General features: G+C 46.1%; 1 protein-coding gene across 1 annotated transcript in view; it reads right to left on the bottom strand.

Annotated features, from left to right (window-relative positions):
• The window catches only part of ifih1 (interferon induced with helicase C domain 1), a 189647-nt gene that overhangs the window by 85443 nt on the left and 78891 nt on the right, over positions 1 to 25313 (bottom strand). The window contains exon 4 of the mRNA XM_070875538.1: positions 16570 to 16671. Coding sequence (XP_070731639.1) covers positions 16570 to 16671 — 102 coding nt within the window. The remainder of the gene's footprint in view (positions 1 to 16569; positions 16672 to 25313) is intronic.

Raw genomic sequence — 25313 nt, 5'->3', positions numbered from 1 at the left:
CCTTTTTAACACACTTTGCCCCTTTAGAATTTTGCTGTAATGTGGCCCTTTTTGTTTTTTGCCTCGAGTTTCTCTGCCCTCCACTTTTACTATTCTCCTTTCTATCTATTGCTTCTGACTCTCGAAGTTACCTTTCCTTTTCAGGACCCTAGTCTCTGAATTAACTGTGTCACTCTCCATCATAATAAAGAATTCTACCATATTATGGTCACTCTTCCCCCAGGGACCTCGCACAACAAGATTGCTAATTAGTCCTTTCTCATTACACATCACCCAGTCTACGATGGCCAGCCCTCTAGCTGGTTCCTCGATATATTGATCTGGAAAACCATCTCTAATACACTCCAGGAAATCTTCCTCCACCATATTGCTACCAGTTTGATTAGCGCAATCAATATGTAGTTTAAAGTCGCCCATGATAACTGCTGTACCCTTATTGCACGCATCCCTAATTTCTCATTTGATGCTGTCCCCAACCTCACTACTAATGTTTGGTGGTTTGTACTCAACTCCCACTAGCGTTTTCTGCCCTTTGGTATTCCTCAGCTCCACCCATACAAATTCCACATCATCCAAACTAATGTCCTTCTTTACTATTGTGTTAATTTCCTCTTTAACTAGTAACGCTACCCCACCTCCTTTTCATTTCTGTCTAGCCTTCCTGAATGTTGAATACCCCTGGATGTTGAGTTCCTTGCCTTGATCACCCTGGAGCCATGTTTCCGTGATGTCAATTATATCATATTCATTAATTGCTGCCTGTGCAGTTAATTCGTCCACCTTATTATGAATACTCCTTGCATTGAGGCACAGAGCCTTCAGGCTTACCTTTTTAACACATTTTGCCCCTTTAGAATTTTGCTGTAATGTGGCCCGTTTTGACTTTTGCCTTGGTTTTCTCTGCCCTCCACTTTTACTTTTCTTCTTTCTATCTTTTGCTTCTGCCCCCATTCTACTTCCCTCTGTCTCCCTGCATAGGTTCCCATCCCCCTACCTTATTAATTTAACCCCTCCCCAACAGCACAAGCAAACACTCCCCCTAGAGCATTGGTTCCGGTCTTGCCCAGGTGCAGACCGTCCGGTTTGTACTGGTCCCACCTCCCCCAGAACCGGTTCCAATGTCCCAGGAATTTGAATCCCTCCCTTCTGCACCACTCTTCTTCGAAATAGAGCATTGGGATCTTTTAAATCCACCTGAGAGGGCAGACAGCGTCTCGGTTTAACACTGCAGCACTCCCTCAGTACTGCACTGGAGTGCCAGCTTAGATTTTTGTCCTCAAGTCTCACAAGTCGGACTTGAACCTACAACCTTCTAACTCAGAGGCAAGATGCTACCAACTGAGATATGGCTGATACGCAATTAAGAGTAAAATAATATGAGTTTTGAGTAGGAAAATGACAAGAGTACTGAAACAGACTTGGGTGATAGTTGCGCTGAATGGGCTGAAAAGGCTTCCTTGTTTTTATATTCTACTCTGAAGAGTTTGATGTAAAATGTGTGGAAGTCAAACAAATGACTACTGCAGCTACAATTCTGTATAAAATTCCAAGCTATCTTTGCAGACTGTTAAAAAAATGGACTGACACAGCAGAAACAAATCAGACTCAGTCTTCGTCATTGCAATACATCTACATCAGACCTGTCGAGCACAATTGGGTCATTCTGTCAGTCACTTCTAACTGGTTCGCTGTTCAAAGCATGTCATCAGAATTATAGTTATGGAAGTGGCACCCATCATATTAAGCAGTAAAGCTAAGCCTCCTTGTACCTTTGTGACTTCACATGTCAAATTTTATTATTTAAATAAAGATAGTACAATGCCCTGAAGCAAAACGAGCACAAGGCTGCGTCAATTGAGCATGAGCACTCGAAATATTTAAACTTCGCTCTCGGTGGACCATAAATTTAATTGCTGATCTTTCTATTTTTAATAACTTTTTTTTTAACAAATGTAACGCAGCAATAAAAAATGTCTGTCCTACACTTGATGACTTTTCACCACGTATTTAGCATTCGAGAAAAGAATGAACAAATGTGCCCCACCCTGATAAAGCTACAAGTTATACCACTACTTGTGCCCAACATTATTGGACCTTTGTTCCTATATATTCATCTGATTTTCATAAGATTAAGTGACTTAAATGTGAACATTGCAATGAAGGACATAAATTATATTACATTTATAAATACTTGCATTATATTATTAACTAGCAGAAAGATAGAAATAGAAGAGGCCAATTAACTGACCAGTCTCTCTCTCACAGGCATTCATCATAGAATCATAGAATTATACAGCACAGGAGATCATTTGACCCATTGTGCCTGTGCTGACTTTTTTTAAAGAGCTATCCCATTAGTCCCATTCCCCTGTCCTTTCTCCATAGCCCTGCAATTTTTTTTCCTTCAATTATTTATCCAAATCCCTTTTGAAAGTTATTATTGAATCTGACATTTCAAGCAGTGCACTCCAGATCATAACAACTCATTGCGTAATTTTTTTCCCCTCAGCTTGCCTCTGGTTCTTTTGCCAATTACCTTCAATCTGTGATCCCAAGTTATTGATCCTTCTGCCATTGGAAATAGTTTCTCCTTATTTACTCTAACAAAACTATTCATGATTTTGAACACCTCTATTTAATCTCCTATAACCTTCTCTGCTCTAATGAGAACAACCCCAGCTTCTCTAGTCTCTCCACGTAACTGAAGTCTCACATCCGAGGTACCATTCTCGTAAATCTCCTGTCCACCCTCTCTAAGGCTTGGATATCCTTCCAAAAGTGTGGTGCCCAAAATTGGACACAATGCACTAACTGAGGTCTAATCAGTGATTTATAAAGGTTCAGCATAGCTTCCTTGCTATTGTACTCTATGCTTCTGTTTATAAAGCCATGGATCTCTATGCTTTTTTAACAGCCTTCTCAACTTGTCCAGCCATCTTCAAAGATTTGTGTACATATGCCCCCTTCTCTATTCCTGCACCCCCTTCAAAATTGTACCAATTAGTTTATATTGCCTCTCCTCATTCTTCCAAACAAAATGCATAACTTCACACTTCTCTGCATTAAATTGTATTTGACAAGTTCTACCCATTTCATCAGTGTATGACCTCCTGAGGTCCAGGGGCTCGAACTTCCACTTTTTTTGCATGCTTAACGCCCACTTTACTGCTGAAATGACGTATAACACCCATATAGCGCCCATTTTGTCACAAAATGGAAACTGACGGGCATTTTTAGGAAACTTATCACCGAGCGTTACTTTCCCCATGTGCTTAACGCCAGGAAAAAATATTACCGCCCGCCCACTTTTTTGGGGCGGAATCATCAGAATGGGCGAAATCAACGCCCATAATATCGGCCAGCATTACTTTCCGCACTGATTTAACGCCGAGATTCAATAATACCGCCCGCCCAGTATTTTTTGTCGTAAAGAGCATAGTTACCGAAACTAGCAGCCATGAGATCGCCCAGCGTCAATTTCACCACCTCGCACACATATCGGCCACAATATCGCTCACCCAAAAAAACGCCCAGAAAAAGTGGAACTAACCGGAACTAATCACAGCGTTATGGACGCCATGTTCTACATCACATGTCGCGTCCTTTAAAAGGCTGCTGTGCTTCAACCTCGGTGGAGTTCGGATGTACTCTGCAGGTCGTTGGAGTTGATGTGAACATCTGTAAAAACATCTTGACCATACTGTGACCGGTTGGAATTGAGTAGGTGTCTTTGTCGGGACATTCCTTGATGGTGACCAATCGGTGGAAAACAGAGAGCTACTGAAATGGGGCCTGTCCTTTCTCACCCTCTCTTGGTGACCAATCACATGCAGCAGACTCGAGATTGTCGAAGGAACGCTCCACTGCATGATGTGCCCAATGTAAGACTGATGAGGAGGACCAGACATTACACTCCCCGCAAGTACAAGAAGCATTCTTACTTCGACTTGCCTGACATCACCTGCCTTCAGAGACTGCGCTTCCACAAAGAGGTTATCACTGAGGTATGCCAGCTGATCTACAGATCTGCAGCCTGCCAGCACCATCAGTACTGCACTGTCCGTCGAGCTCAAAGTCACTGTGGCACTGTCGTTCTACGCCTCGGGTTCTTTTCAGGCCACAGCTGGAGACATTTGCGGACTTTCTCAGAAGCCCCATACGCACACAGGAGGGACTTGATCAGCTTCCCTATGACCAGGGAAGCACAGAGTGAGAGGGCTCTACGATTCTCCAGAATTGCAAACTTCCCCAAGGTGCTGGGAGCAAAAGACTATACGCACATTGTGATGCAGGCACCTTTTCAGGATGCAGAAGTTTTCAGGACCACAAGACATTCCACTCCCTGAATGTCCAACTAGCTGTCGACCACCAGCAAATTATATTGGCAGTGAATGCTCAATTTCCGGGCAGCATCCATGATGCTCACATCCTGAGTGAGAGCACTGTATCTGACTTGTTTAACAATCAGCCACAAGGTCAATGCTGGATGCTTGGTGACAAAGGATATGGCCACGCCACCTGGCTGTTGACCCCCCTGCGTGACCCACACTGAAGCCGAGAGGCGATACAACGAGAGCCACAGAGCAACTTGCAATATCGTGGAGAAAACTATTGGAGTGCTGAAGCAGTGCTTTAGATGCCTGGACCACTCAGAAAGTGATCTCCAATACCACCCTGAGCAGCTAGCTCAGTTCGTGGTGGTGTGCGCCATGCTGCACAACCTGGCTATCAGGAGGGGACGAGAATTGCCTGATGAGCCTGATAGTCCATCTCACCAGAGAGAGGAAGAGGAGGACGAGGAGGTGGACGCTGACATCGGCCCAGACAATCAAGCTGATGCTGAAGCCATGCCTGCACCCCCCTGTAGACTGCATGAAAGGGTCTGTGGTGGCATGATAGCTGCAAGAGCCTTACATCAGGAGCTCATCAAGGATCGCTTTGCCTGAAAGAACGTTGGTGTTATTTACAAGGCTGACACACTGCTGGATGTGCAGGTGATAGATCAATGTGGGCATCACCTTGGTGATAGTTAAAGTTTAAGTTGATTGAAGTTAAGTGTGATTATGCCCTTTGATGTTAAGGAACCACCAGCGTGTAACGGTGCAGCTATCTGAGCCAATGTGCTACAAGGTTTTGTTAAATAAAAGACATCTAAACCGAACATTGAACATTAGTCTGAAACCATCAGTATTGCTGTATAAACCAACCCTCCCCCCACCCCCCCCCAGCTTCTCCTCCCCACCTCTACCCCTTTCCTTCCTGACTCCAAGCCGCCTGGCCAAGGAGCTCTTCAGGCGATGCTTCATTGGGGGGTGATGGCCGAACCGCTGCTTGGACGGATACGGGAGAGGACGGTCTCGAGGTGGGAACGTGCTCCAAGCCAGAAGCAAGATGTTGCTGCTGGCTCTCATGTGTGGTTAGCAATGGAGGTGCGGCACTTTGGGGTGCAGTGCTATGCTCTGGGACCACTGGGAGCCCTCTGCCACCAGTGTTCCTGGCTAACAACTCCAGGGCCTCCTCCATCCCTTGCACGTTATATATTATTTGTTGGACAAAAACTCGGTGCCAACTATGTTCTTGGTGCTTAGTAGGCTTTTTGCTGCTGGTGAATCTCCCTCGTGCCTTCCACAACAGCCAGACAAGCACACACCACAGCCACACACGCTTTCAGTGCCTCTGAGCTCCCGCTCTCTGTCTCCTCTTCTGCGTATGTCAAGATGATTCTTGACCTTCTGAATCGCGGGAGTCGAGCGTTGCCATGCCATTGCTAAGGACGGCCACACTTTACAGCAGGAGGTCAAAAAAATGTAATGCTAATGCCCATTTCATATCGCTCGTGATAACGCCCATTTTCAAAAATGGAGACGAGGTGCTTTGAGAATGGGCGAGAAGCTGGCAATCTGAAAACCCTTTTTTACCACCCACGCCGGAAATATCGGCCAGCACAAAAGTGGAGGTTTTAGCCCTGGTCACTAATGTTCATCAGAAACAGCAGTGGTCCTAATACCGACCCCTGGGACACTACTGTATTCTTCCCTCCAGTCTGAAAAACAATTATTCACCACTAGTCTCGGTTTTCTGACTCTTAACCAAGTTTGTATCCATGCCACCACTGTCCCTTTAATCCCATGGGCTTTCATTTTGCTAACAAGTCTATTATGTGGTACTTTATCAAACATCTTTTGAAAGTCCATACACACATCAACCACACTATCTTCATCAACCCTCTCCATTGCTTCATCAAGGAACTCACTCAACTTAATCAAACACGATTTGCCATTAACAAATCCATGTTGGCTATCATTTATTAACCCATATTTTTCCAAGTGATAATTAATTTTGGCTTGGATTATTGTGCATAGGAATGGCTAAGTAGAGAAAAACCTGACAAAATTATAGATTTTAAGGATAATTTTACAAAATTGGGACTTCCAGTGGGGAGATTTACCCATCACGAGTGCAAATTAGTACCAGGGATGCAGGACTTCGGTTACCTGCATATTGAAACCCCATGGTTTTCTGCCAATTAATTTTAATGGACAGAAAATCAGAGGGAGCATGCACTCAAATTCCTGATATGTGCTTCTGGCAAGAAAGGCTCCTTGCTCAGAGAACCCTTTGTAAAATTACACCGATTACTTAATGTTTGTCATGGCCAAATACACTTTCTAGGGCAATATTTAACTTGACAGGTGTGGAAAACAGCTACAAAAATAAAAAAGATTATTTATTGTACTCAGTTTTGAAAATACTGTGGAAGCAATTTCCCTCTCTCAAGCCTCACTTCTTTCCTACTCTATAGAGGGCTGGATTTTCAGGCTTCTGTCGCCTGTTAGTGCACCGGAGGAGCGGCCATGGCGGCGGTAAGCATTTTCGACATGGAGCATTACTGCCTGATGGAGATGAGCCGATGTGCAACGCCCCTGGTTGCGACACCCGGCTCGATTTTTGGCTGCCGCCCGATCCATAGCGCTCTATAGAGCGCTGTGCTGGGACCATCTGTGAAAGAGGGCGGTCCGAGCTGTAGCGGATGCAGTGAGGTAAGTAATGTCGACAACAGGTAAGTGTGATTGTTTTTTATTTTTATTTTTTTGCAATTTATGTTGTGGTGGCTGCGTTATTTATTGGGAATGTTCTTGCTGGTTTGTTTCAGGTTTTTTCCCACCCTCCAGGCCTCTCTCCGAGGCCGGCTGTTTAGCTCGGGATTTTCGCTTGCTCAGCTGGCCTAGCGCCCTAAGAGAGGTGTGTAATGCCTCCACCCCACACTCAGGGCCCAGCTGCTGAATTTTGCTGACTGAGGCGCAAACTGTTCCCGGGCGCAAACTTTACCGCTCCGCTGTCATTACCACCCCAATATGAGCAGAACCGAAAATCCAGCCCTACTAATCTGTAAAACCCATGCTTGCTCCTTAATTCCCAAACTTCTCACTCTACTTCATGCCTCTGAAATCCGGCCCCCACCCCAACCTGCCCTCATCTTCCTAGTTGCTCATCCAATGTCTCCACTTCTGACTTGCCTACGAGCATGTCTTTGCTCCAGAAAGCACCTCATTCCCACTCCATGCTGAATACAATCCCTGTCCTTTGCTTTCCTTTTATTCCTAATGCATCTTTTTCACAGCTTTGCTCTTGTGAACATGCAGACAGATGAGGCTATTCCAGCACCTCAGCAATAATGAAATCTGGGAGTGTTAGAGATGCCCAATTGCAATAAGAGCGAAGGAGTGGCAATTGTGAAGAAGAAATGATAGAATGAAGTATCGTTAGCACCTGATGATTTTATACAACATGATGAAGTATTAGTTGGCAATGACAGTTGTCCATGACTGACATTACTGAATATATCAGTAATCTTATCATGGGCATTCCCACTATTACACTTCTATACTCTTATTTTACACATGCAGATTCAGATGATATCATGAAATGCAAAAGTGAAGCTTCAGCAATTTACAACCAGCCTGAGATTATATTATCTTCTTGAATCCACTAGTTTATCAATTATAAGTACAGTAAACATTAAGGGGGCGAAATTGTTCCTTTGGGAAAGGCCTGTTAGCGCCTCCGGGAGGCGTAAACGGGGTGCTAATTTTTATTATCCGAGCGCGGCTGCCAGAGCATCCACCTGGGGATTGCCCCTGGGATTTTGGGCGCTGAACCCTTATCGCTCCGTGTTGACCATTTGCGCCCCGTGGGGAAAATTGTGCCGCAGGACGTGAAGTTGGTGTGTGGTGATGCCAATGAGAACGCCGTGGGGCGCGAAGCTATCGTGGCTGGGGCACCCTGGCCACCCTTAAAGGGGAGGGCCTTGCACCACGGCCGCCATCTTTCTTTTGGCGGCCAACTTTTGCAGTCGGTCAGACAATGGCGGTCGCTGGTTTGACTGTGCTGCCAACATGCAGCCCGGCGCCCCCCTCTTGGGTGCTGGGCCACTGGCCAAGCCAAAACCATCACTGGTGGACCAGTGGGGGCCACGAAAGCAGCTGCAGAGTTCGCTGTGGCCATCCCCTTTAAAAGGGGAGAACGTTGTGACGCATTGTGCTGTATCGTACTGACGTCAGCACGGCGCTGAGCATCGTGTCCCTCTTCCACCCCACTCATCATCATAGGCAGTCCCTTGAAAATGACTTGCTTCCACTCTAAAAGTGAGTTCTCAGGGGACTGTGCAGTCCAATACGGGAATTACAGTCTCTGTCACAGATAGGACAGACAGTCGTTGAAGAAAAGGGTGGGTGGATAGTCTGGTTTTCCGTACGCTCTTTCCACTGTTTGCTTTTGACTTCTGCATGCTCTCGGCGATGAGACTCGAGGTGCTCAATGCCCTCCCGGATGCTCTTCCTTCACTTAGGGCATCCATGGGCCAGGGATTCCCAGGTGCTGGTGGGGATGTTGCACTTTATCAAGGAGGCTTTGAGGGTGCCCTTGAAACGTTTCCTTTGCCTACCTGGGGCTAGCTTGCTGTGTAGGAGTTCCGAGTAGAGCGCTTGCTTTGGGAGTCTCGTGTCGGGCATGCGGACAATGTGGCCCGCCCAACAGAGTTGGTTGAGTGTGGTCAGTACTTCGATGCTGGGGATGTTGGCCTGATCGAAAACACTGACGTTGGTGCGTCTATCCTCCCAGTGGATTTGCAGGATCTTGCGGAGGCAGTGCTGGTGGTACTTCTCCAGCGATTTGAGGTGTCTATTGTACATGGTCCATATCTCTGCGCCATATAGGAGGGCGGGTAACACTACTGCCCTGTTAGCCATCAGCTTGGTGCCAGATTTGAGGTCCTAGTCTTCAAACACTCTCTTCCTCAGGCAACCAAAGGCTGCACTGGCACACTGGAGGCGGTGTTGGACCTCATCGTCGATGTCTGCCCTTGCTGATAGTAGGCTCCCGAGGTATGGAAAATGATCCATGTTGTCCAAGGCCGTGCCGTGGATTGTGATGACCGTGGGCAGTGCTCTGAGGCGGGGTCAGGTTGGTGGAGGACCTTTGTCTTATGGATGTTTAGTGTAAGGCCATTGCTTTCGTACGCCTCGGTGAAGATGTTGACGATGGCTTGGAGTTCTGCCTCTGAATGCGCGCAGACGCAAGCGTCATCCGTGTACTGTAGTTCAAGGACAGAGGATGGGATGACCTTGGTTCTAGCCTGGAGGCGACGAAAGTTGAACAGGTTCCCATTGGTTTGACAGTTTAGTTCCACTCCAGCGGGGAGCTTGTTGAGAGTGAGATAGAGCATTGCAGCGAGGAAGATCGAGAAGCGCATTGGCACGATGACGTAGTCCTGCTTGACCCCAGTCCAGACGTGGATTGGATTTGTGGTGGATCCGTTGGTCAGGATCATGGCTTGCATGTCATCATGGAGCAGGCGGAGAATGGTGACAAACTTTGGAGAACAGTCGAAATGCAGGAGGACGCTCCATAGTCCCTCATGGTTAACAGTGTCAAAGGCCTTTTTGAGGTCAAAGAAGGCCATGTACAAGGGTTGGTGCTATTCCCTGCATTTCTCTTGTAGTTGCCGCGCAGTGAAGATCATGTCCATTGTACTCCTTAGTGGACGGACTCCGCATTGTGACTCTGGGAGGAGCTCTTCAGCCACAGGGAGAAGCTGGTTGAGGAAGATTCTAGCAATGACTTTCCCAGTGGCCGACAGCAGGGAGATTCCTCTGTAGTTACCGCAGTCGGACTTGTCCCCCTTTTTGATGATGGTCACGATTACGGCATCTCTGAGATCTCTCTTTCTCAGTGCCCAATTCAGCAAGATTTAGCAGCCCATCTTGCCGGGTGCTAAACTTTCACTTAATTCAAATTGTGCCCCCCTAAACAGAGCGCAGGGAAATTTAGCGCCCTAAGCGTCTTTCTTCAGAACCTCATTTTTTTGTGTGCTGGCAGTAGGTCGTAGCGGAAGCACCAACTCACATTGACACTGGAACCTGGCCTAGATATTCAATGCTAACACACCCATTTTAGGGTGCTAAATAAGTGCATAAGCCTCCAATGTGGCAGGCAGGAAATGCTCATTTCGAACCTGAACTTTGCAGTCCATGAAATTGGTAGAGGCAAAAAATAGGTGCCCAGGGCCTGTGCCTGAAATAGGCATTAGGCCCTTTGTATATGTAACTAAGGAACCTAATGTCTGTCTGAGGCCCCCTCTGTAATACTGATTTGTCCCTTGTCATGAGGCAGCCATGCTGGCTGCATTCAGGAAAGCCAGGTCTACGTATGGCCTAACAGGCAGACTTTAAAGGGTCCACTGCAGGCTGCCACTAAAAAGATAAGTTTGTTAAAAATACTGAGGCAAATAAGGAGCTGGGAGTACCAGTAGTGCTCCTCTTGACCCCACATTAAAACCGCTGGCCTCTGCCAACGACCACTCACTCCACTCCAATCACAACCTCACCCAGATCGGATAGCACCCTTGACCCCTATGCGCCACCTCCCCCCCGCCCCGCAGTTGCCGCCGCCACTCTCACTCCCGACTACCCCCTTCCCCCCCACCCTCCCCTCCCTCCCTCCTTTCCCCCCTCCTCCAATCGGCCCCCTTCGGATCATCCCCCCTCCAGGTCAACCCCCTTTCCTGATCACCCCTCTTTCCCAGTTCCCTTTAAGGACTTACTGGGGGCCACTGCTGGCGAGGCCTCTTCTCTGGTGAGCTTCCTGGGGCCACCCATTAGGTGTCTGCAGCTTACTGATTCGATGATAATGAGGCCTGAGAACCAGTATTAGGTGTGCCTCAGGCACCAAAATCGTTCTCCATGCCCCTATGCACTCATTCTTGGACGTGAACCAAGTTTTACATCTTACTGTTTGTGGAATAAAATGTACTTGTGATTTACAGCACAGTTTTAATAACTATTTTGCTGATTTTGTTGTGGATATTTTCTACTATACCTTGAAAATGATTTAAAAAAATAGAAACAGTATGCTTAGCTCCCCACCAAAATGTGGTTTTGATACACTTGTTATTCATGTAGAATCATTGTAGAATGTAAATACCAAGGTTTATGCCAGAACATTTCTCAGTGTAACTTTTCTGAGCATAGAAATGCATAGTTTTAGGATGTTTCACTAAGAGTATTCAAAAGCATATGTTCATTCTGCCCTGACTAATGTCCAATTGCAGGCTTGTGGCAGGGCTTAATCAGAGATAGCACTTATGCTTTAGTAGCACATGAGGGATCAGGAATTCTTTCATTTCGCGAACATAGCTCTAGGCCCCTTGCCCCTGTGCTTTGGCTTCTGCACTTTCTAGTTTGATGTTCATAAGGTTGAGCGATTTACATGTGAACAGTGAAATGTACGCCATAAATCATTCCAGTGTGTTTCATGTCATGGGAAGTTTTTTCTCTGTCTGTGAAACAGTCTTCCAGCAAACGCAGTCTGTACAGCTCAAAGCTTTAAAGATTAACTTTCCATAAATTGAATTACACTCTTTATTCTTTGAGTGTGACTATGATCACGGGGTGGGACAAAGATCAGCTCCAATGATAACTGTGCTGCTGGCACTAAGTAAATGTCAACTGTGGAAAGCAGGTGGCCAGGGTTGAACTGACATTATAAGCTCACTCCTTCCATAGGCCAGAGAAAAGCTGTATCAATAGCTGGGCAGGATTGGGATTGAAGGGTACATAGTAAAACATAATCCGAGATGATCAAATACTCCATACAACACAATACTGATTCACCTCTCTGTGCTGGGGACCAGTCAGTTCCCAGGTGAAAAGAGGCAGGTTTATGCTCGCAAAAGGTGCAGCTGTGATAATGAAGTAGCAGGGGGGCACTTCTGGCCTTCTACCTCATATACTTCTCTCAATACCGGAAGGGTGCCCATTTGTGGGGTGCCCAGAAGAAGGGATTTTATGTCCTGCACCCTCTCCAATCAGGTTAAAAAGAACTTAGATTTATATAGGGTCTTTCACGCCCACTGGACGTCTCAGAGTGCTTTACAGACAATGAAATGCTTTTGGAGTGTAATCACTGTTTGATGTAGGAAACGCAAGAGCCAATTTGTGCACAACAAGCAGCAACATGATAATGACCAGATCATCTGTTTTTTGTTATGTTGATTGAGGACATCAGGATAACTGCCCTGCTCTTCTTCGAAATAGTGCCATGGGATCTTTTACATGCACCTGAGAGCGCAGAAGAGCTGGAGGTTGTTTTTGAAGCCCGTAAACATTATTTTTGCTACAAGCCTTAGGCTTTTAAACCTCTGTTTTAAGCTCGAGGCCCTACCAGTGGTCAGCCCTACACTGGAGTCTATTAGTGTAATGACTTCAAACTGCCAACACATGCAGCTCCATATTAGGTGAGGCAAATCACTTCAGGTGTGCTCACCCTGGTTAGTGCCCAGACCTGCAAGAGAGGGAAGGGAGAAAAATCAGTTCCAATGATTCCTGTGCTGTGGGCACCAAGTAAATGTCAGCTGTGGAAAGCAACTGACCAGGGTCAAATCACTAACATTCATCATAGGCAGTCCCTTGAAGTGAGGATGACTTGCTTCCACGCCAAAAAGGGAAGAGTTCACTGGTGTTTGAATGAAGGACCTAATATTCCAGATCGCGAACTACATCTTGGAGGGTGGAAGATGCCTGTGCTTGGAATTTTTTAACGTGTGGTGGCTGTGCACATCAGCCACCACACGGGCTTGACAGAGCTAGGTCTTGGTCCAGTGAAAAGGATTACCCAAGACGACTGGAGACCATCTCTGCTGCACGGACCTAGTGCGCACATATCGCAGTGTGGTCTGGTCCGTGCTGCCCCTAGGACCTCGCCTCTTCTGGGCCACAGACTCACGCCTCTCCTGGGCCCTGGTCACTTCCTTCTACAAACTCTTGCCGCTTCTTCGCCCCTCCTGCTGTGCCTGCCCGCACAGCAATCAGCGACCTGACTTCGCAGTCGTCACCCTCTTGCAGTGGTATGCCGCTGCACGCTGCTCCCTCTGATGGCCCCGGCCTGCTGATGGTCTTGCAGGCTGGGACCGCGCTGCCGCACACTGCTCCCTCTAAACATTATAACATTTCTGAATCAGCTTTCGGGTTAGGAAGAATTTTTGCACAACTTACTCCTCAAAAGATTACATAAATGGGGGCAGAGACTGTGATGAGCAGATTGTAGATGCTCCTCTCTATGGTCTATAGAACAAATTAACTTGATGGGACCACTGGCATTTTCTTGTTGCAGGTTTTCTCTTATTCAAATCATAAGTTAGGATATTCACACTGAAAGATTAATGATTTCAATTGCTACAATGTTGTGGAGAAAGAAAGTGTAATTGGAATTATGAGAAACAGTTTTGCCTGTATAGACTGCCGTGTTTTAATCAGTAATTTTGTCATTATTCCTAGCACAAGGAAATTGGAGGAAACCACCTGTTGACTTCACTGTGTCGCTGTCATGTAATATTTGTAAAACTTTTAATTCTAAACAAGTCTGCTATATCTTGTCATTTAGATTGTTATTATTGTAGTATGGGATAATCATTATAGTATTTATTATAACACAAACAATAAAGTGGTCGCCAAGAACCCTTATTTTAATGAACTTGAAGTGTATTAATAGCAACAAGTTAATAACATTCCATTCCTCGTCACCCATCATAATACTTTTAGAAAATAAACTGACTGAAGGATGGGGAAGAATGAGTATACTTAAGAGGATGTATGGGGGGTTGTACGGAGTTGGGGTGGTCTTGGACATGGCCTGGAGACGGCGAATGTTGAACAGGTTCCCACTAGTTCTGTAGTTTAGTTCCACTCCAGCGAGGAGCTTGTCGACTGTGAGGTGGGGCATAGTGGCGAGGAAGATTGAGAAGAGGGCTGCAATGACGCAGCCCTGCTTGACCCCGGTCCGGACGTGGATTGAGTCTGTGATGGATCCGTTGGTAAGGATCATGGCCTACATGTCGTCATGGAGCAGGCGAAGATGGTGACGTACTTTTGGGGGAAAACAGAGGAGGACGCTCCATAGACCCTCGCAGTTGATAGTGTCAAAGGCCTTTGTAAGGTTGAAAAAGACCATGTATAAGGGCTAGCGCTGTTCCCTGCATTTTTCCTGCAGCTGTCGCGCTTCAAAAATCATGTCCGTTGCGCCCTGTAGGGGACGAAATCCGCACTGCGACTCTGGGAGGAGCTCCTCAGCCACAGGGAGAAGACCATTGAGGAGGATTCTGTCGTCGAGCTACAGTACGCGAACGATGCCTGCATCTGCGCACATACAGAGGCTGAACTCCAGGACACAGTCGACGTATTTAGTGAGGCGTACGAAAGCATGGGCCTTACGCTAAACATCAGTAAGATGAAGGTCCTCCACCAGACTGTCCTCACCGCACAGCACTGCTCCCCAGTCATCAAGATCCACGGCGCGGCCCTGGACAGCGTGGACTGCTTTCCTTATCTCGGGAGCCTCCTATCAACAAGAGCAGGCATTGACGATGAGATCCAACACTGTCTCCAATGCAGCTTTCGGCCGCCTGAGGAAAATAGTGTTTGAAGACCAGGCCCTCAAAACTGTCACCAAGCTCATGGTCTACAGGGCTGTAGTAATACCCGCCCTCTTGTATGGCTCAGACACATGGACCATATACAGTAGACACCTCAAGTCGCTGGAGAAATATCACCAACGATGTCTCCGCAAGATCCTACAATTCCCCTGGGAGGACAGACACACCAACGTTAGCATCCTCAACCAGACCAACATCCCCAGCATTGAAGCACTGACCACACTTGATCAGCTCCGCTGGGCAGGCCACATAGCTTGCATGCCAGACACGACACTCCTAAAGCAAGCGCTCTACTCGGAACTCCTTCATGGCAAACGAGCCAAAGGTGGGCAGCGTAAACGTTACAAGGACACCCTCAAAGCCTCCCTGATAAAGTGCAACATCCCCACTGACACCTAGGAGACCCTGGCCAAAGACCGCCCTAATTGGCGGAAGTGCATCCGGGAGGGCGCTGAGCACCTCGAGTCTCGTCGCCGAGAGCATGCAGAAATCAAGCGCAGGCTGCGGCAAACCAGTCCCACCCTTACTTACCCTCAACGACTATCTGTCCCACCTGTGACAAAGACTGTGGTTCTCGTATTGGACTGTACAGTCACCCAAGAACTCATGTTAAGAGTGGAAGCCAAGTCTTCTTCGATTACGAGGGACTGCCTATGATGATGATGTACGGAGTGGTGTACATTAGTGCTTGGTGCAGGCCTACTATGGTTTATAATTTACAGAAATGACCTGGATTCAGAAACCGTGATCACATTTGCAAAGTATACCAAATCAACAGGAGCCGTGGAATCAGAAGAGGCAGTCCAGAAATTCCAGATTGTGTTTGAAAAAATATGTAAGAGGGCACATAATGGCAGGCGAGATTTAATTCAGGCATCTATAAAATGCGCACATTGGAAAGAGAAAAAAGACAAATGCATGCTCAATGAATGGTGTCAAATGGTTATGGATAAAGCTGAAAGAGACCTAGGAGTCTTAGTAGACTCAATGGTAAACATGTGTAACCAATGCAAAGTAACAATCAACAAAGCCAATATGATTTAGAACTACACAGCCAAAACAGTAGAATATCAGTCAGAGGAGGTTATGATCAAACATTATAGTTCTTTAAAAAAAATTGCACCTTGAATACTGCATCCAGTTTCAGTCACCAAAAAACAAGATATATTCAAGCACTGAAGACAGTGCAAAGCGGCACAAGGCCCATCCCCAGTGTTAGAGATCTGAGTTATGAGGAAAAACTGGATAGACTGGGGCTTTTTAGCCTGGAAAGGAAGTATCCTAAAGGTGATCTTATAGAGGACCCGAGAACGAAGTATCAATCTAGTGGCTCTCCTTTGAAAATCATTGCCTGAAAAATTACAATGCATTAAAATGAATTGTATTGGATGGAAAACAGATAATATAAAAGGCAATAATTTTATTGACCAAACTTATGTGAAGAAATCTATGCCATTTATGGTATCTTTAAGTAAATACAGCAAATTGCTACAAAGAAGCTGATATCAAATCAAAACCACAACTGTTATTAGATAAGATTCTATATAAAAATTTGTTATCAATTGAACTGCACAACACCTTACCTGAACAGGCATTCTCCTCTCCAGACACACCATAACTTCCATTCTCCGGCAGACTATCATTTAAACTGCAGATACTTGTCTCTGCTGAATCCTGAACAGGTTCTGTTGGAAACAGGAAAACAACTGCTGGTAATAACTTCCTGATACTATAAAATAAAGTACAATATGTCTTCAGTTATACAGAGGGTTCATAATATTCCTATAATATACATATAGGTTATACTAGTCCCCTGAAAGACTTGGAGAATTCAGACTCTAAAGCACTACATACAAACATTAAAACAAAGGGACAGAAAAAGACCATCTGGTCCATTGAGATTGTCCCAATTTGGAATGGTGTGACTTCTGCATATCATCACTGCACTACCCCCACCCCATCATAGCCATGTAATCTGCTGAGAGACACAAAACAACAGAGAAGGCCTTTTGCCAATTTAGAGGGGAAAAAAATCTGAAATACCTCTTTGACCCCTGAAAGTGACCAAGGAAGTTCCTGGAGATTATGGTGACTGGATGACATATCCCACAAAGATCCATTTATAGTCTATATATAAATGTGTTTGGCACTGTTCAGTTCTTTTTTGAATTTTTGCAGCAAATCCACACTCAGTGCATGAGCCAGTAACTTTTCCAGAGCTCGATGTCATGGTGAAAAGAAGTACTTCCTACCAGCTAACCTAGTTCTATGTTGTCATAACTTATACTTATGTCCCCTGGTCATCCCTAACCTATCCAGCTCAAATAGCATATCCACTTGTATCGAGTCTTTTAAGATTTCAATCATATCTCTTCAAAGTATACACTTTTCCAAACTAAAAAAAACCCAGCTCTCTTTGGTAGCTGAGGGCCTTGAATGAGGTAGTATTCTAGTGGCCCTCCTCTGAACTATATTTTAATTTGTCACCATGTGATGTGACCAAAGCTCGACACAGTATTCTCTATGTGGCCTGCACACAGTCTTAGAAACATAGGGCCCAAGTTTCCACATGATTTGCGCCTGATTTTTAGGAGCAACTGGTGGAGAACGGACTATCTTAGAAATCGCAATTCTCCACATTTTTTTTTCTGCAGTTCTAGTCAGTTAGAACAGTTCCACTTTGGAACAAAATTTTTTCTTCAAAAGGGGGCGTGTCCGGCCACTGACGCCTGATTTCAAAGTTTCCACAGTGAAAACGTACTCCAAACTAACTTAGAATGGAGCAAGTGAAGATTTTTGTAGAACTGAAAAAACCTTGTCTACACATTAAAAAATTAGGCGCAGGGAACGAGGGGTGGGAAGGGAAGTCATTAAATTCTACAATAAATCCTTAGTTATACTTATACAAATATTATACAAATAAATCCAACCTGAATAAAAATTTATAAGCAAAGAAAAGATTAAATAAACCATGTTCCTACCTGTGTGAAAGTTCTTCAGGCAGGCCTTTAGGAAGCGGTTTGCCGTCGGGACCGAAGGCTGAACGGGCCGGGCCCGAGATTTCGGGCAGGGCCCGTCCCCAGCACCAGAGGTAGGTGGCGTTGGGTCGGGTCGGGGAGAGAGGTTCGGTTCGGGTCGACGGGGGGAGGGAGGGCGGTCGGGGAGGGGGGTCAGGTCGGGGAGAGAGGTCAGGTCGGGGAGGGAGGTCAGGTCGGGGAGGGTGGGGAGGTCGGGGTTGGTCGGGGAGGGGGAGGTCAGGTCGGATCCAGTCCGGGGGCGGGGGCGGGAGTAGAGTCGGGTCGAGTCGGGTGGGAGCGGGAGCGGCAGACGCAGACGGGTCGAGTCGGGTCCGGTTGGGGGGGGGAGCAGGAGCGGCAGCGGCAGGCGGGTTGAGTCGGGTCCGGTCCGGGGGGGGGGGGGGGTTGCAGGAGCGGGAGTCGGCAGGAAGCAGGAGCTGGCCCTGGGAGGAGCCTTATTCACGCAGCCCCAGTGAGGCCATTCGGCCAGGGCTAGGGGCTGCGTGCTTCGGGCCCCTCCCACAGTTTCAGGCGCCTGGAGCTACTGCACTTGCGTGCCCACTGTAGTGCGCATGTGCAGAGGTCCCGGCACTGTTTTCAGCGTAGGGACCTAGCTCCGCCCCCTACAGCTCCTGCTGCGCCGCGCCGAGGGCCAGAGGACCTGCAGGAGGTGGAGAATATGGAGGGTTTTTTTAGGCGCACTTTGTGGCGTGAAAAACGGGCGCCCAGCTCGGAGGGGCACCCGTTTTTTATCGTGTGGAAACTTGGGCCCATAGAAACATAGAAAATAGAAAATAGGTGCAGGAGTAGGTCATTCGGCCCTTCGAGCCTGCACCACCATTCAATATGATCATGGCTGATCATTCACCTCAGTACCCCTTTCCTGCTTTCTCTCCATACCCCTTGATCCCTTTAGCCGTAAGGGCCACATCTAACTCCCTCTTGAATATATCCAATGAACTGGCATCAATGACTCTCTGCGGCAGGGAATTCCACAGGTTAACAGCTCTCTGAGTGAAGAAGTTTCTCCTCATCTCAGTCCTAAATGGCCTACCCCTTATCCTAAGACTGTGTCCCCTGGTTCTGGACTTCCCCAACATCGGGAACATTCTTCCTGCATCTAACCTGTCCCGTCCCGTCAGAATCTTATATGTTACTATCAGATCTCCTCTCATCCTTCTAAACTCCAGTATATAAAGGCCCAGTTGACCAGTCTCTCCTCATATGTCAGACCAGCCATCCCTGGAATCAGTCTGGTGAACCTTCGCTGCACTCCCTCAATAGCAAGAACGTCCTGCCTCAGATTAGGAGGCCAAAACTGAACACAATATTCCAGGTGAGGCCTCACCAAGGCCCTGTACAATTGCAGTAAGACCTCCCTGCTCCTATACTCAAATCCCCTAGCTATGAAGGCCAACATGCCATTTGCCTTCTTCACTGCCTGCTGTACCTGCATGCCAACTTTCAATGACTGATGAACCATGACACACAGGTCTCGTTGCACCTGCCCTTTTCCTAATCTGCCGTCATTCAGATAATATTCTGCTTTCGTGTTTTTGCCACCAAAGTGGATAACCTCACATTTATCCACATTATACTGCATCAGCCATGCATTTGCCCACTCACCTAACCTGTCCAAATCACCCTGCAGCCTTTTAGCATCCTCCTCACAGCTCACACTACCACCCAGCTTAGTGTCATCCGCAAACTTGGAGATATTACCCTCAATTCCTTCATCCAAATCATTAATGTATATTGTGAAGAGCTGGGGTCCCAGCACTGAGCCCTGCGGTACTCCACTAGTTACTGCCTCCCATACAAAGCAGGTATAGTATTTCTTGTTCTATATTTAACTGCCCTGGTAATACATACTAATGTCTTATCACTTTCACAATAGTCTCACAGTACTGCTCATGGACCTTCAATGATGCATGGACGGTGACCCTCAGGTCCTTCTCCTTCTCAGCCATCATCAATATGTAATCCTGCATGACATGCAATCTTTAAGTATGTAATAGCGGTTACTGAATTTCAAAAGTAATTCACTAAGTGTTTTATAAATCAGATGGATCTACTGACTAAGGTCCAAACTATGCATCAGAAAATGACCTAATCAATCTCATTCCAGTTGACCCTGCAAAGTCCTCACTGGGTCTGGTGCCCAAATTGGGAGAACTGTCCCAGAGACTAATCAAGTAGGAGCTTAACAAAGTTATACTCACACTCATATGTATCAGCCAACATCCTAGCCTGTTCCATCATCATCCCTGGATATATCCTGTCCTATCAGCGGGAGAGACCCACCAAAGATGGCAGCATAGCGGTATACAGAGGGTGGGAGTGGCCTTGGGAGTCTCATGGCTTCAGGTAAACAAAACCTGCTGGTCACTACCTACTTCACTCCCTTCAACTAATAAATCAGTACTCCTCCATGTTAACATCACTTGGAGGAATGTCTGAGGGAAGCAAGGACACAATGTATTCTGGGTGGGGAACTTCCATGTCGAAGAGTGGCTCAGTGGTACTACCACTGACTGAGCTGTTCACAATCAATTATAACCTTATCTGTGTGATCTAAATAGCAGTTGACAAAAATCTGGAAGCAACAGGGTAGGAGGCAGCCACACGGTTGAGCTGGAAAGTCAGCCGGGGTTCAAGAGAGGCAGAGAACAGTTGAAGAGCACTGAGAGACTCGGGCCGAAATTGCCCCTTTTTTTAAGCGCCGTTACCTGAGGCGGCAACGGTGCGGAAAACAATCACTGCTCAGTCAGCTAGGAGGGACCGACATTTTCTAAATTGGCCTCCTTTATATTTGATGCGGTGTATGGGACCGCCCCGGCCATCTTCCCACCCTGTCGGGCACACGCTGGTCCCTTACCGACCGGCGACAACCCCCTTTCTGTCCCACGTGGGAAATTGCCCCGCGGGAGCAGATCGGCAGCCGCTTGGTGCCCCCGTCAGCTTTCCCCGACGGCCCTTAAAGGGGAGGGCACATTACCGCGGCCACCGTTTTATTTTAAATGTCGGCCGACTCTGAGGTCGGCACGACAATGGTAGCCACGTGTTCAGCCGGGCCACCAACAGGCAGCCCGGCACTCCCTCTTGGGTGCCAGGCTGCTAGCCCAGCCAAAATCCTCCCTAGTGGCCCAGTGAAACTAACTGAAATAAATGCAGAGTTCACAGAGACCCTCCCCTTTAACTGAAGGGGAGGGACGCTGTGATGCGGGCAGGGAGGTATTACTACAGTTGTACGGGGCCTTGGTGACACCACACCTGGAGTATTGTGTACAGTTTTGGTCTCCTAACTTGAGGAAGGACATTCTTGCAGCGAAGGTTCACAAGACTGACTCCCGGGATGGCGGGACTGACATATCAAGAAAAACTGGATCAACGAGCTTGTATTCACTGGAGTTCAGAAGAATGAGAGGGGATCTCATAGAAACGTTTAAAATTCTGACGGATTTAGACAGGTTAGATGCAGGAAGAATGTTCCCAATGTTGGGGAAGTCCAGAACCAGGGGTCACAGTCTAAGGATAAGGGGTAAGCCATTTAGGACCGAGATGAGGAGAAACTTCTTCACCCAGAGAGTGGTGAACCTGTGGAATTCTCTACCACAGAAAGTTGTTGAGGCCAATTCACTAAATATATTCAAAAAGGAGTTAGATGAAGTCCTTACTACTAGGGGGATCAAGGGGTATGGCGAGAAAGCAGGAATGGGGTACTGAAGTTGCATGTTCAGCCATGAACTCATTGAATGGCGGTGCAGGCTCGAAGGGCCGAATGGCCTACTCCTGCACCTATTTTCTATGTTTCTATGTAGTGCTACGCGCTGCATTGGGGCGGAGAAAAAAAAATCGTAAGTACGCCCCATTTGGGGCGGAGCGCAAATTCGGCCCCTCAGGCTCTTATCAGGAGTCAAAACTTTAAACGTCAGCCTGTAAAGCATGCTGACCAGCAGGAGGCGAGTAGTCCAAGAACTGGGAAAGAATACTTGCAGGAGGAAATAATAACGGTATCACTATTGAAAAAAAATTTAAAGAATCACTTTCAAAAATCAATAACAGTTGGGGGGAAAAAAGTCATTCTGCAGTGCCACAGAGTGGTCAGAGCCTGAAAATGCATATAAGGTTAAAAGTAGTTGTTATTCCAAAGGGGTTACACTAATTGCAGTACTGAGAGAGTGCTGCACTGTCAACAGTGCCATCTTTTAGATGAGATGGTAAACTGACTCCCTTTCTGCACTCTCAAGTGGACGTAAAAGATTCCTTGGCATTATGCGCCGAAAAGCAGGGGAGTTCTCTCAATAACCTGGCTAATATTTAACCCTCAACCAACTTCACTTAAACACAATGGTCCAGAAATCCTAGCCTCTCCGGGTCTGTATGGAGTGTGTACGGACCCGGGAAGGCATCGCAAAAGCTGGTTTTCAGTGCATAATGCACATGTGCTGAAAACAGGCTTTTATGATCGGTCAAGTTTCTGGCTTGACAGATCCTCCGCATCTCGGGAACAAGATTGCGATATTTACCCATACCTTGCCCAGCAAATGTCCTGAAAACTCTTGCGCCTGATAAAAGCAGGCGCATAGCCTACTTTTACAGGCATAAGAGTTTTAAAACATACAAAAACATATAAAATTTAAAAAACACATTTTATTGTTAAAAGCCCTTCCCACTAAAGTTTATTTTAAACCATAATTTTAAAAACTTTTTTTTAAATCAGGAAAATATATTTTTTTATGACATAAATAACTTTAATTTAAATTACTGTTAAATATGTGGTGTATTTTTTCTATTTTTTATTAGTGTTTTGGGTGTTTGGGGCGGGTTCTCAATTATAATAATGGGAACTCCAGCTTACGGAGTTCCATTATTATGAATGAGAAAATACTTTACCTTGATTGGCTGCCCAGAGCCATGTGACTCCAGCTCCAACTCTGCTGGCGTCCTGACGTGCACGCGCTCCGACATGCAGTGAGTGGAGGCCTCAGGACCAGGATCGCCAGTGGGCGCAGCAGGTTCTGGTAAGTGCGCATCTTTTTTCCCTTTATCAGCCGATCGCCTGCAGGTAGCAGCCGACCGGGATTTCTAGGCCATTACATGATCAATTATCTCATTGCTGTTTGTGAGATCTTGTTCTGCACAAACTTACTGCCGCATTTCCCTACATTCAACATTAATTACACTTCAAAAGAACGTCATTGCTTGTGAAGCGCTTTGAAACATCCAAAGGTCATGAAAGGTACTATGTTAATGCAAGTTCTTGTGAAATATGATTCTTTCAATAGATATTTGACAATCACAGCTATTTCATGGTATTGATCAGCAGGACTTGTTGCTGCAGCCATATTACAACGTTTTATGTCTCTTAGGCATAAAAACTCAACTGCATCTGCTCCTGGTGTGCAATGGGAGCAGTGATTTAAAAATTGCACATTAATGGTCTGCAATTTTCCATCATTAAAGTAGCGGTTAGAACATTTGCAGGCTAGGAGTCGGCAATATTGCAATGTGTTCTCCTGGCACATGCCAGGAGCGGGCACATAAGAATCTTTAACCTTTAGTATTCTCATTAAAATTCACATACTGTACAGACTTGTACCATAAATCATCAAAGTGTATCTATCAGATGCACCTAAAGACAAAAAGAAGCTGCATTTATATAATGCCTCATCACATCCTCAGGATGTCTCCAAAAATATTTAAAAATTTATTACAAGTTCACACCTGCCTGAATGACATATTAGAATTCAGACATGAGGCCAGCATGCATGCCCCACAGGAGTTTACATCGACTTTCCACTCAGACTTACGGTATTAAATATATCAAGAACTGCCTGGGAAGTTATTAATTATTAGTGCAATGGCACCTTGCTATAATAGGCCCTGCAAAAGCCCCATTTTATTTCCAAACCTGAATATTCATAGTCCTTAATGATCATGGCTTGTTCTTACTCTATTTGATGACTGTACTTGCGAAGTGTCACTGTCAATAGCTGAGCAATACATCTGAGAAAAGGTCAGAAATACAAGTCAGAATCATCAGGAACCATGAATGTGCAGGGTTATAAATAAGATCTTGTTACTGGGAAGCCTGTTAAAGAGAGGCTCCACAGCACTAAGAACATATTGCATAGTTCTTTTAATATTAAATACTGTAAGATTGAGGAAAAGCTTTATTAATTCTTGTGTCCAACTCTTTTAAAATATATATTGGTCTGATAAAAGCACAACATAAAGAGATATCAAAGCTGAGGCTGTGTGCTTCAAGTGTCGTGCTTGCTGAATCCAGGAAGCAGGCTATGCTTTGTAACTATTTCATGGTCTCAGGGGCTCGGTGCCAGGGACCAGAACTATATTGAGAGGGAGTTCTTTACATCTCATTTGTGAGTGATGACTGAGATTAGCTCTTTTTCCTGTTATAATTACATCGGAGGCCATCAGAACCCTTTTAAAGAAAATAAATATTGTGCACCTGTAAACTGTTCTATGATTTACACTTCTGACATTGCTGAGACAACAATCACACATAAATGTCAACAGTGGTAACTAATTTCAACTGGAATTAAAAAAATGCTATCATGGATTAGGTTTCTGAGATAAACTCAAAGCCGTGTCTTAACAAGTAATAAAGTGGCTCAACACTGTTTTTGAAGTAACGGAGATGTTTGATGAAGGTAGTGCGGTTGATGATGTGTATATAGACTTTCAAAATGGCGTTTGATAAAGTACTAAATAATAAACATTAGCAAAATAATAGCCCATGGTATTAAAGGGGCAGTAGCAGCATGGATATGAAATTGGCTAAGAGACAGAAAGCCGAGAGTTGTGGTGAATAGTTGGTTTTCAGACTGGTGGCAAGTATACAGTGGTGTCCCCCAGGGGTCAATGTTATGATCAGTGCTCTTTGGGTATACAGGGTATTATTTCAAAATTTGCAGATTACATGAAACTCAGAAATGTAGTAAACAGTGGGGAGAATAGTAACAGATTTCAGGAGCATATATTGTGAAATGGGCAGACACATGGCAGGTGGGGGCCGAAATTGGTCGAAACCGATGGTCCACCCATTTCTCGGCGGTGTGCCGGCAGTATGCCGCTGGGGCGGAGTGTGCACGATTTTCCTGACTTTTTTCTCGGCAGTATGCCGAGCGGAGTGCAGCCAGCGATGTGCGGGCAGTGAGTCCTTTTCACTCAGGAATCTTCGGCTCCCAAGTTGTGCGCCCATGCATGCTCTGTGAAGCTCTGCCCGAGAGGCACCGATGAGCGTCCACAGAGACTACTGGCCTGAGAGCACTGTGGGGCGGCCT

The sequence above is a fragment of the Pristiophorus japonicus genome, chromosome 3 (genome assembly GCF_044704955.1).
Source record: "Pristiophorus japonicus isolate sPriJap1 chromosome 3, sPriJap1.hap1, whole genome shotgun sequence".
In the NCBI taxonomy this organism is placed as follows: Eukaryota; Metazoa; Chordata; class Chondrichthyes; family Pristiophoridae; genus Pristiophorus; species Pristiophorus japonicus.
This window is presented reverse-complemented; position numbering and strand designations above follow the sequence as displayed.